The sequence below is a fragment of the Oncorhynchus masou genome, chromosome 30, assembly GCF_036934945.1.
Source record: "Oncorhynchus masou masou isolate Uvic2021 chromosome 30, UVic_Omas_1.1, whole genome shotgun sequence".
In the NCBI taxonomy this organism is placed as follows: domain Eukaryota; kingdom Metazoa; phylum Chordata; class Actinopteri; order Salmoniformes; family Salmonidae; genus Oncorhynchus; species Oncorhynchus masou.
This window is the reverse complement of record NC_088241.1, coordinates 48,421,941-48,434,126: the sequence shown is the minus strand read 5'-3', so window position 1 is coordinate 48,434,126 and position 12,186 is coordinate 48,421,941. Positions and strand designations below refer to the sequence as shown.

The 12,186-nt window shown below is 46.2% G+C and overlaps 1 protein-coding gene across 2 annotated transcripts in view; it reads left to right on the top strand.

Annotated features, from left to right (window-relative positions):
• Positions 1–12,186, top strand: part of col11a1a (collagen, type XI, alpha 1a) — a 100,366-nt gene that overhangs the window by 68,847 nt on the left and 19,333 nt on the right. For both annotated transcript variants that reach the window (XM_064949204.1, XM_064949203.1), the window contains 11 exons: positions 745–798; positions 1,152–1,196; positions 1,472–1,525; positions 1,898–1,942; positions 3,025–3,078; positions 3,825–3,878; positions 6,489–6,542; positions 6,707–6,814; positions 8,223–8,312; positions 9,554–9,607; positions 11,756–11,971. In XM_064949204.1, the coding sequence (XP_064805276.1) occupies positions 745–798; positions 1,152–1,196; positions 1,472–1,525; positions 1,898–1,942; positions 3,025–3,078; positions 3,825–3,878; positions 6,489–6,542; positions 6,707–6,814; positions 8,223–8,312; positions 9,554–9,607; positions 11,756–11,971 (828 nt within the window). The remainder of the gene's footprint in view (positions 1–744; positions 799–1,151; positions 1,197–1,471; positions 1,526–1,897; positions 1,943–3,024; positions 3,079–3,824; positions 3,879–6,488; positions 6,543–6,706; positions 6,815–8,222; positions 8,313–9,553; positions 9,608–11,755; positions 11,972–12,186) is intronic.

The window sequence follows — 12,186 nt, the reverse complement described above, 5'->3', positions numbered from 1 at the left end:
TTTGGCCCCTTTCTATTTCCATTGCATTATGTTGAGCTTCAGATCGCATCATGACTCTGTGAAACGGGGCCTCGAAAACAGTATAGCTACAGCTTTGAAATGGGAGAGTAAACCATTGTGTTGATGTCATGTTTGAATACTTCTACGAATACCAGGACTGAAGTACAAGGGTAAGATGATGTTGAGTCCCACATAGACAACAAAACGCCATGATTAGAAACCAGGCTGTCTTCACATTAAGTGATTGTCTGTTTTTTAACTTGTTGTCTACTCAAGTCATTGGTTTTCTTTTGTTGTTGTTTGGTGTCTTCTCCATGTTCCCCCTCCTCTGATCTGTTAAATTAGATCTTTTCACAAAGGATCTTTACAAAGCCATCATGATTTTTGAAGTCTTCGCAGACAAAGGAAGTGTGTGTGTGTGTGTGTGTGTGTGTGTGTGTGTGCATGCATGCGTGTGTCTTGTCACAGTGTCGTGTAATATTTCCCGTTCTCCATATGCGCCGTGTTTTTAGCATATAATTCTGAGAGTGATGAGCTTGTGATTGTTGAGCTGAGGAGTAGTCTCTCCTCTGTGTCGTCTGTTTCCCCACGGTACAGAGTCAGTGTCTGATGCAGCTCTCTGTCTCTCACAAAATAATAGAGGTTGACAGTCAACAACAACAAGCGAAAGCAAAACCTTCTCAAACCATTACTTATTAACATGGATATCCTGATTCCTCTCCTTCCTGCCTTGTTGTTCTGCAGGGTTCCAGTGGCTTCCCGGGCTTCCCAGGGGCCAACGGAGAGAAAGGAGCCAGGGTAAGATAAATAGTCCCGTCCCTGTTTCTGTATGGAACGCACACACACTGCATCATAACACTACACAAAGGACATTGATTCCCATTACAAAAGCATTTGTGTGATGAGTTTGCATGAAATGCAACCTCCAAGAATCAATGTGGAAGAGAACAAAAAGATGCTGAAACTATTGTTTGTTCTCAGTGATTCTCATTCCCTTCGCAGCCTTGAATAGAACGTTATGTTCACCTAGAGTTTTTTTTACACGGACCTGCAGAGTAACTTTGAAAACAACTGACTGAGGAAGTTTAGGAAGGATTGACCTTGAGTTGGTTTCTGTTGAAATAAATGTCTTCTTCTCTGTTCTTCAAAAGGGCGTGGCGGGCAAACCCGGTCCAAGGGGGCAAAGAGGTCCAACGGTATGTTCTCCTCCATTTTACCACGTTAAGAACGAATCAATGATTTATTTAGTTGATGAATGAATACATTTGTATTTGTGTGTCTTAATTGTTGCCACACGTATGAGACTGCGGTACTGTACTGGACTGGACTGTGTAGTCTTACCTGATCTTGGATCAGTCTGTGTTCTGAGGTATGAGACTGCAGTACTGTACTGGACTGGACTGTGTAGTCTTACCTGATCTTGGATCAGTCTGTGTTCTGAGCTGTGTGTCTGTCATCTCCGGTCTCCTAGGGTCCACGAGGGGGTCGGGGTGCTAGAGGTCCTACAGGCAAGCCAGGCCCTAAGGTAACTACCTTCTCCATCTTTTCTTATTTCACCTTTTATTTCACCTTTTATTTCACCTTAGCAGGGAGTCCCATTGAGACCAATGTCCCTTTCCCTGCAAATACACACATTACAAATACCACATAATGTAAATATGCAAGATTACAAAACAACACACTCAAGAAAAAAAATCACATTCCTCAGCAAAGAGGTCTCAAAGACATGTCCCACTTGACAACTCATAGAAAGACCTTACACCATAGGGATAATGACATTGGTCATCCACGTGTAGCTGTGTAACTGCTAATACCTCTATGCATGATGTGTGATCACTGTGTTATCTTATAGCAGTAGAACATCTGATGCTGATTTTCTGTCTGTTGTGTTTTTCAGGGCACGGCGGGCAATGATGGTCCACCTGGCCCGCCTGGCGAAAGAGTAAGTCCCATCAGCCACTGCTTCCGAGGGGGAGGGTTATGAGTCTGACCCATGGATAATGAAATGGGAAATGGCTTGAGTAAGAAGCAGTTAAGCAGTTAACAACGACTGCCTGTCTGACATAGTGGTGGGGTTGGAGTAAAGAGTGGGAGCCCTGACCCGGACTGGTGGTGATTACCATAGGAAGAAAGGAAGCATTTATTGATTAATGATTGCTAGGTGGTCACTGTTGGAGACAAATGCCAATCTGGGTACCCTTTTTTTCGTGGTTTTGCTATAGTTGTTCCATATCTCTATCCCTCTCTCTCTCTATTTATCTACATATCTGTCCCTCTCTCGCCACTCACGGCCAGCCACACAGCCACACCCAACCAGCCACACCCAACCACACCAAGCCATGCCCAGCCACTCCCGACTACACCAAAGCACACCAAGCCATGCCCAGCCACTCCCGACCACACCCAACCACACCAAGCCATGCCCAGCCACTCCCGACCACACCAAAGCACACCAAGCCATGCCCAGCCACTCCCGACCACACCAAAGCACACCAAGCCATGCCCAGCCACTCCCGACCACACCAAAGCACACCAAGCCATGCCCAGCCACTCCCGACCACACCAAAGCACACCAAGCCATGCCCAGCCACTCCCGACCACACCAAAGCACACCAAGCCATGCCCAGCCACTCCCGACCACACCAAAGCACACCAAGCCATGCCCAGCCACTCCCGACCACACCAAAGCACACCAAGCCATGCCCAGCCACTCCCGACCACACCCAACCACACCAAGCCATGCCCAGCCACTCCCGACCACACCAAAGCACACCAAGCCATGCCCAGCCACTCCCGACCACACCCAACCACACCAAGCCATGCCCAGCCACTCCCGACTACACCAAAGCACACCAAGCCATGCCCACTCAGCCACATCAGGCAGCGTGTATCGTCTCTGAGGCTAACAGAACTTATGGTTGTCGGGCAGAATTTCTGCCCCACTACAATGGGAGTGTCTCATTTCGGAGACTCAAAGACTGTCTTCACTCTTCCATTGTCTGATTACGGCTCTGTTTATTCCAGGGACCTCAAGGACCCCAGGGCCCCGTCGGGTTCTCAGGACCAAAGGGCCCCCCTGTAAGTATCCTCTCACCAGTACCATAGTCATATTTCTGAGGTAACCCTCTCCTGCAGTCAAGCTGCCTCATACGTGGAATGTTTTTTGTCGATTTTTTAAAAATAATTTCATAATAAATAAACATAAAAAAAAATAAACGTAGACAATCCAGTGTTTGTACAGTATGCCAAACAGGTTTGTTATATTTCAGTCTTCTGTGATGTATATGAAGTGTAATATTGGGATGCAAACTCAACATTTAATATATTTCAACTCTGACATGGTACATGTCTTGTCTTTTTTAAGCCCATAACCATGTGTGTGAGGTCTATACTTTTGCTATAAAGTAGATTTGTTTAAGACTACCAATAATCACTCTGTATGACCCTGATTTAGCCCACTGCAGTAATTAAAGGAAAGCAATTTGGAATGCAATAGTGTGGGCTATGTATTTGGCTGTATGACTGATTGGGTGTAGTAATCATTACTGTTATTGAAGCAGAACCCTGTTTTTCAACATCCTATTGCCAAAAGACAAGTGTTCATTTCCTCCTATTGATTAGAGTTTGATTTAACCTTTGCCGATAGTTCTGCTTCTTCTTTGCAGGCCATTACTTTGTAGGGCGGCTAGTGTCTTATTATAGTTTAAAAAGACTTCCACTCTGATATATTCCCATGTATTTGTCATTGAACAATAAAACAGGTTACTTTTGGTCGTTCATGTAGTTGTCATTGATAGAGTCCACGTTCTCTGTGTCATTCCCAGGGACCACCTGGAAAGGATGGGCTGCCCGGCCACCCTGGTCAGCGAGGAGAGACGGTGAGTGTTCCTGACCACGCCCCTCGTTAGAGCTGTCACACACCTGGGCACACCGGGCCAGTCGGCTTGGACAGACAATTCCTTCCAGGTGTGGAAACATAGGACTTCCCCTGCTCTCTCGGGTGGGAAACACTCCGACTAGTCTAATTTTTCACACCTGGACGGATTTGTCTCCTCAAGTCTGCATGCTTTTATAGCACCAAGAGGCCCGGGTGTTGGACAGCTCACTCTTGTCTTAGACACACAGACAGGCCTTCTTCTCTGGTTTACCTGATATATTTAGTGAGAGAGAGATTGTGAGAGTCTCTCTGTCTCTCTGTGTCTCTGCCTGTCTCTCTCTCTCTCTCTCTCTCTCTCTCTCTCTCTCTCTCTCTCTCTCTCTTTCTCTCTCCCTCTCTTTGTCTCTGCCTCTCTCTCTGTCTTTCTTTGTCTCTGTCTCTCTCTTTCTCTCTGTACCTCTCCCTGTCTCTCTCTGGGCCAGCGCCTTCAGTAGGATGTCTTTATGTAATGTTGACGAGAGAGACAGACATATTGTATCTGATGGAGCGAAACACATCCTGAGCTCAGAGACTAGACTACCCCTGAGTCTCAGACACAAGGCTGTCTAAATGCAGCCAGAGGGTCTAGTCTGTCTATCTTCCCAGGTCGTTGGGGGGAAATGGTAAATACCGCCAGACAGCCAGTCTATCTGATCACTCATCTGTGTTCCAGGCCTTAAATGGACTAAGTTACAGTTGAATAGACTGAATCTGTATTTTAACAAACATTAGATCATATCAGCATGGAACACAGGAAGGAATTATCCTAACATGATAAACCCAGCAGGAATAATGCATTAAGCCTCACCTCTCTGCATATCCCACCATTTTTAGTGAGTTTATTCAGCAAGCTTTGCATTCATCCCTCCTCAATCCGATTATCCTCACAGGGCACTAAAAGATGCTAAAAGCTCCATGGAGCAGGGAGCATCCCTGATCGTTCAAGTTTTCTTCTCCATTTGTTCCCCCCTAAGTGACACATTAGCTGGGGGACTGCCCCCCCCTCCCCCTCTGGCTCCTCTTGAAATGACATCGATAAGCATCTTCATTAAGATGTTTACACCACAGGCTGGGGGAGCGGCCAATAGCAGAATTGATCATAGTAATAAAATGTTCTAGGCCCTAGGCAGTGGGCACGGATCCATCCACACAGCATAGCAGAGTCTGACGAAGCGTTCAATGCATATAAAGATCTCTTATTCAGGCCAGGTTGTAAAAAAGCTGTCTGAATCTTTTCCAAACAATACCCAATCATGAATCACTGTGCCACAAGATAATGAGTCCATGAGAAGTCATCAAACATTTGACTTTTGAATGAGCTACAGCTGAAAAGGTTTGGCACGAAAAAAGTATCCTAACAATAGCATACCACTGGCTAGACTACAGCACGTTTCCATTCCCAGAACAAGTGTAGCTACTCCAATATACATTAAAAGTGACATGACTGGCTTCAGATATCTGTGATTCTTTGTTGCATTTTTGTGTGGCGTAATCAATGTATCTCCCTTGAGTCCCTTCCTCCCTTTTATGTTTGATGTCTGTATGTTGTTTCATGTAGCTCTATGGTCATTGCATCTGCTTTTACAGTGTCCACTCAGTCAGCCTGTGATGTCTGGAGTTGGCATCATAGGCATGAATGCAACAACAGATGCATTCATGTAGAACTTGCTTCATTCGAGGGAAATCAATGAAGTTTTTTGCACCGTCTATCATCTGATCGGAATGAAAAAGACCGCTGATGGATTTCACACCTGACTCCATTACTGTGCTTGATGTCTGACCAATTAGCATCAAGTCCACTTCAGTTATTGAGATCATAGTTTAAGATCTATCTCCTTTTTGGATAGATGAAATCCTTACTGTGACAGGGAGTTGGTGATCTCATTGGTATTGTCCTGTATCTTGAGAATAATACTATCTTAGCCGGTTTCCTAGACACAGATTCAGCCTAGTTCTGGACTAATAAACATGCTCGATGGAGAATCTCTATTGAAATAGCTTTCTAGTCCAGGATTAGGTTTATTATGTGTAGCTGCTTCTTGGTGTCTGTGCTTTTCTTCTCTTCTGCCACCTAACCTTGTTATTGCAGCAATGATCCCTGGGTGAAAGGTCATCACCTTTGACCTTTGACCTTGTGGTCATGTGATACTTTATCTTGCCACTTGGTGGCGAGGTGGTAAGTAAGTGGAATACATCTCTATGATAAATATCTACTACTTCATGTAGCATTTATTTACATGGCCATCTAAAGTTACATCCTAAACATGAGAACATGGAAATAAACAAATACAAAACAATAAACAAATGGAGCACAACATAAACTATATCATTGTATATTTCCATAATCCATGTGTTCTCATTTACCATGCACACAGTAATGAACCAGTCGAATGCAACCATAGAGTGCCTCTGTCGATTGGGATACAGACAACACTGTCTCCACTATGTCCAAATCATGATTTGTGGAAGGATGACATCAATAGGAAGATTGGAGGACGTGATTACATTGATTGAGATCCAGTTGGTTTGGAAGACTTTTCAATGTGATTTATATGTTGTTTCGTGTCCACAGGGATTCCAAGGAAAGACAGGTCCACCCGGCCCAGGGGGTGTCGTTGGTCCTCAGGTAAGGAACTATCATAGAAGTAAATGTACGAAGAACATTTGGAGATCCTATGGTTCAAACATCCTTAGACATTAAACATCTCATCTCATCCACACCCAAATGTGATATAGTATCTAAGTAGTCTGTGACATAATTTAAAAAAAATATTCTTCTATTCCTAACAGGGTCCCACAGGAGAGACCGGTCCCATCGGTGAGAGAGGCCACCCTGGACCCCCAGGTCCACCCGGAGAGCAGGGTCTTCCCGGCTCTGCTGGCAAAGAGGGAGCCAAGGTAAGCGACCCTAAAGATCCACCTCACTGGAGTAAACTCATAACTCGACAGCCCAACAGTTATTAACTCTAGTGCTCTGACCAGCACATATTTAACATGTTTTCCTGGACCCAGATTATGCCTAGCCCTGGACTAAAACATGCTCAATGAAGAATCTCCACTGAACAATTTTGTTTGGTCCAGGATGTATATGGGAAAGTACTGTTTTGTCAAGCACCTGGCGAAGTCAGCAGAGGGTTGTGGAGGGGTTGAATTCCCATGCATCCCAATGTGTCCACTAAGGATCTAAACAGGAGGGAGAGGGATGGGCTTATTCAAAAGAGAGTCTAAACTCCCAGGGTACATCCCAAATGGCACACTTTTCCCTATGTACTGTGAACTACTTTTGATCAGGGCTTCAGAAAAGAGTAGTGCACTAGAAAGGGAATAGGAATGTACCCCAAGACAGTCCCAAGGCCACCCAGCCAGCCCCTCTGTCTCCTTCTTTCATTTAACCTCCTCCCCCGAAGGAGACAGTTTAATCAACTCCATCGGCTAACTCCAACCCTCCTGCCACTCAGGCTCTATAGCTTCCCAGCACCACCAAGTCCGACGCGTCAGTAATACTGCTGGGACACTCCAGAGGGAGGGAGGGCTTGGGAGGCAGAGGGCTTGGCAGAGGAGGTCAAATCCTCTTAAACCTTAGTGAGCCACCTCTCTCTCTCTCTCTCTCTCTCTCTCTCTCTCTCTCTCTCTCTCTCTCTCTCTCCTCTCTCTCTCTCTACCCCAGCTAGCTTCAGCCCAACAATACAAAAACAGTCAAAAAACGAGACCACTGCCCATCATGCTACTACCCATTTATGGTCTGTCATGGGGATAGCAGAGGGGACTTATAATTGTTACCCGTGGACACAGCCCAGCAGCCTGATACGACTGCTGCTGCTGTTGGCTGCGTTTGTTTTTGTTTATGTTTACTGTCCCTCAGCTTGTTGTCCTCTAGGGCTGCGTTATTATAGCTCTCGGCTGATTGTTTCGAATCAGTAGTGCATTTGAAGGGATGCAGAATGGGGCGACCATTATTCAGGAGACCTGAGCTTTTTGATCTGCATAGCGTAGTTCATTATCAGAACAAGAGGAAGGTGCTGCGCCAACTAATGCATCAGCTCAAAATACAGACTGAAAACAGCGTTTGAAGTATGGTAATGACGGCATTCCAGAAAAGTCCTTCTGTCATCCTGATGTCAAAGGGAAACTTCAGAATACAACGTTTAGTTTGAGCCTGACTCTTCTTTCGGCGGATAACATTAGCTATAGCATGGGAGTGAAATGAACAGGGTAGAAATGAGATGACAAAGAGGGAAGTTGAGGGTAGCCTATAACATGGTGTAGCTGGATACTTCTCACTCTGTCCTCTGCTGTGTGTCTGTAGGGAGACCCCGGGCCCCAAGGAGCCTCAGGTAAAGACGGTCCCGCTGGTCTACGAGGATTCCCAGGAGAGAGAGGTCTTCCCGGCGCGTCGGTAAGAAACACGCCTCTATCCGTTACAGGTTCCCTCGATATTCACTGACAGAGAATGACGGACCACGCCCCTCTCCACCCACCACCCCTGACAAATGAACCAGCGCCTATACACTACAGGGGGGCGTCACCCGGGCACCACTGCAGGGAAACTCAAAGAGACGTGTTACAAATGAACTGATCCACATCCCCCTGAATAGGCCTCACACCAACCGAGCACTCAGTTTTAACCTCTGCTAAAGTAGCAGAGGAGAGATGAAGTTTACTTGAGCTCTGGGTCACTTTACAAAACTCCTGATTCAACCCAAATGTACCGATGCACCCAGCTACTGGGAGCGTTTTCTTCCGCAACCACATTTGGTGGGAGAGTTATTTGTTTTGTTGTATGCATTATTTACTAAATGAATTACTAAAGCGGGAGCGTTAGCGATTAGGCTGAGGGAATGAAAGGCGACATAGGGCCGTTGTTCCAGACTAAGTCAAGGTCAGTCTCAGCAGGCAAGCAGCTACCCCTGATTGTTTTCTAGTGGTGTAATTTACTCTCTCACAGCAACACCCCAAGACTCATTACTAATACCACCATGTGTGCTGCAGGGCTGTTAGGGAGCCAGTCACACATACACACACACACACACACACACACACACACACACACACACACACACACACACACACACACACACACACACACACACACACACACACACATACATACATACACACACACACACACACACACACACACACACACACACACACACACACACACACACTGGAGTGTACACACACACACTGGAGTGTACACACACATACACACACACACACACACACACACACACACACACACACACACACACACACACACACACACACACACACACACACACACACACACACACACACACACACACAGATGTTTATTTCAGCAGTTATGTTTTACTGCGCTTTTGATGGGAAAGTGCCTGAGGGGGAAATATGGCTTAATAAATACCCACCTTTTCTCCCATTCAGATCAATGGTGACTGACTCAATGGTGACTGACTCCCCAAGGTGTCACTTCACAGTATCCCTCCAATCTCTGTCTGGGACAGGAGTAATACCATTCAATACTGACAGACTGACAGACTGACTGACTGGCAGACTGACGGACTTATGGGGACCTCAAACACTATCTTTCAGGCTGTGTGTTTCTTTTGGCACATTTCTCTAACCATCCATCTCTCTTCTTCACCTTCCTTCCAGGGTCCAGCTGGTTTGAAGGGAGGAGAAGGACCTCAGGGTCCCTCTGGCCCCGTGGTAAGTATCTCCCTGTCACCTACCATCACCTACCTGCCTGTCTGTTGTTATTGTGAAGGGGATGTTGTTAAAATTTCAGGGGGTCTTCAGATAACAGGGTTATTGAGGGGGATGTTCCCCCTACCACGTCAATGATAGAACTGCAACACAGTGCGTTAGCTTAGCTGTTCTTATCACTCTTATATCAGAGGTAGAGATCAGTCTAGAATCAATATTCAGCTTGTCGCACAACAGGATGCATTGTAGATCCTTGATCCTATCTAGGCTTTTCTATAATGCAGCGTTCTATATGATCCTGCAATAATGACTCTCAACACTAGATGGCAGTTTGATTCCTTTGAAGAACAGACGACAGGATCCCACACATTTCCAATGATAACTTTGAGATTCTGGTTTTGTAATTGCTTTCTCTTGACATCTTGACATAGGTGCTTGGTTGGCTTAAGGTGACAGGCTCAAAGTTGGAGTGTCTTCAAAACTTTTTAGGACTAAAATGTCAATATTCAGATTTCTCCCTCTGGAGCACGAGATGAGTATTGTCCAAGTGTAATTGCTATTTAAATGGCTTGACAAAGGGCTGAAAGTTTAGACAGGACATGTGAGGTGTCTGAATTTGGCATTGTGAGAAAAATGTGATTTGCATACCAATATGAACTTATTTCAATATTGCATATTGCTATATTGCGATGATTCCATTGCGTAGCCGTCTTCTGGAAGCAAGTGTTTGTGTGACTTTGCAATCTCTTAGCGCCACACACCAGCTAGAAATTCATCATGTGAGTGGTCATGCGGGAAGTAGAATTGAGATTGTGGTGGTTTGCTGCCAGCCCGTCTGCAATCCAATCCAATCCGCTCGACTCGGCTCCCGGCCTGTGAGGTGAATGGGAGCGTGTTGCGGGTAGCCTACCGTGTCCATTCCATACTGACTCATCACGTTGTCTGACCGCACAGACATTCTCACCGCATGCCATGTGTCACGATTCAGAGGAGACCTCACAACCTGCCACTGCCAGACACACATGGGGTGTGTCCTAACACTCTACAACATCTCCCGGCCTGCCATGTACTGCCACTGCTGAGCTAGACAGCCAGTCAGATAGGATGTGTCCCAATTATCTGAAATACCTTCATCTCCGTGCCAACCTGCCACTGCCGCCACTGAGCTACACACAGCCAGTCAGACAGGATGTGTCCCAACACTCTACAACACATCCCTCACCTTCCCAACCTGCCACCGTAGTGCCACCGCTGAGCTACACAGGATGTGTCCCAACTCTCTACAGCAGTCTACAACTCTCTCCTTGTTTCCTTTCCTTCATAACCTGATTTGAGAGAACATTGAAGGTATCAACAATCTAATAGATGCACAGGCTATCCATACTTCTCCCCTTTTAATTATAAACTAAGGAATGGAGACAAGAAATACAAGGCATTTAAGGGTATAGGGACACACCCCAAGTCATGAATGTTGTCGGGACACAACCCTATCCATTAACACTAGCTGAGCTCCAGACGACACCAACAGCCAACCTCCCTGTAGAAACATTAGGTTTCTATGTGCCAGGCAGAGGCAGCATGTGAAGAGAAGAGCCCTGAAGACCTCTGGAGTCAGTCCCGCACTCAGTAGTCAGATCACTCCTCTGGGCTAGATTAAGACTGCCTGCAAGCCTGCCCACTTCCTCCCTCCCTCCCTTCCTTTCTCATCTCTGATAATGTCTCCTGTCTGAGCCCTGCTGCTCTGTTCTGCTCCGAGAGGAGAGGCTAGCTAATGGTAATGGTTCCAAAACAAGAAGAGCAATGGCTGTAAGTGGCTAATAGCAACCCCCCCCCCTCCTGAAATAACCTGGGTTATGTTGTTGTTTTTGCTTTCGAGGAGTATCTCTTGTATTTTATACTGAATGGATAATAGAGTACTTGTGAGAAAAAAACATTATATTTTCCAAGTAGAACCCATTAACGGTGGACCACAGTGTAGTTCTTAGACACATATTCCTAATGGAGAATCCTGTGATTCATTAATGCTTTGTAATGTAGATGGAATGATTTAATTAATCGTATGATTTCATCCCCACATGAACTCTGAACTCTGAATGAGCTTCTTCCCTCGATCTCTCTCTTTAAAGTGTGTTCAACCCCTTTCTCTCGCAGGGCTCCCCTGGTGAGAGAGGTGCTGCTGGGCCTGCCGGCCCTATCGGTTTATCTGGTAGAACTGGCCCTCAGGGGCCCCCAGGACCTGCTGGAGAGAAGGGAGGGCCTGGTGAGAAAGGTCCCCAAGGACCAGCTGGTCGGGACGGAGTCCAAGGTCCAGTGGGTCTGCCTGGTCCCGCCGGACCTCAGGGTCCACCCGGAGAGGACGGTGATAAGGTTAGTACCCTACCCTCCCCATCTGGTTTGGCCCAGTCCAGACCAGACCAGACCCAGGACCTCTCCAAGGACCGCTGTCTCTCTCTCTACTTTTTCTATCAACTCTCTCTCTCTCTCTCTCTTTCTCTCTACTTTTTCTATCGACTCTCTCTCTCTCTCTCTTTCGCCCTCCCTCCCAAATCTGGGCCAAATGTTTTGAGTGAAACAGATCGCTT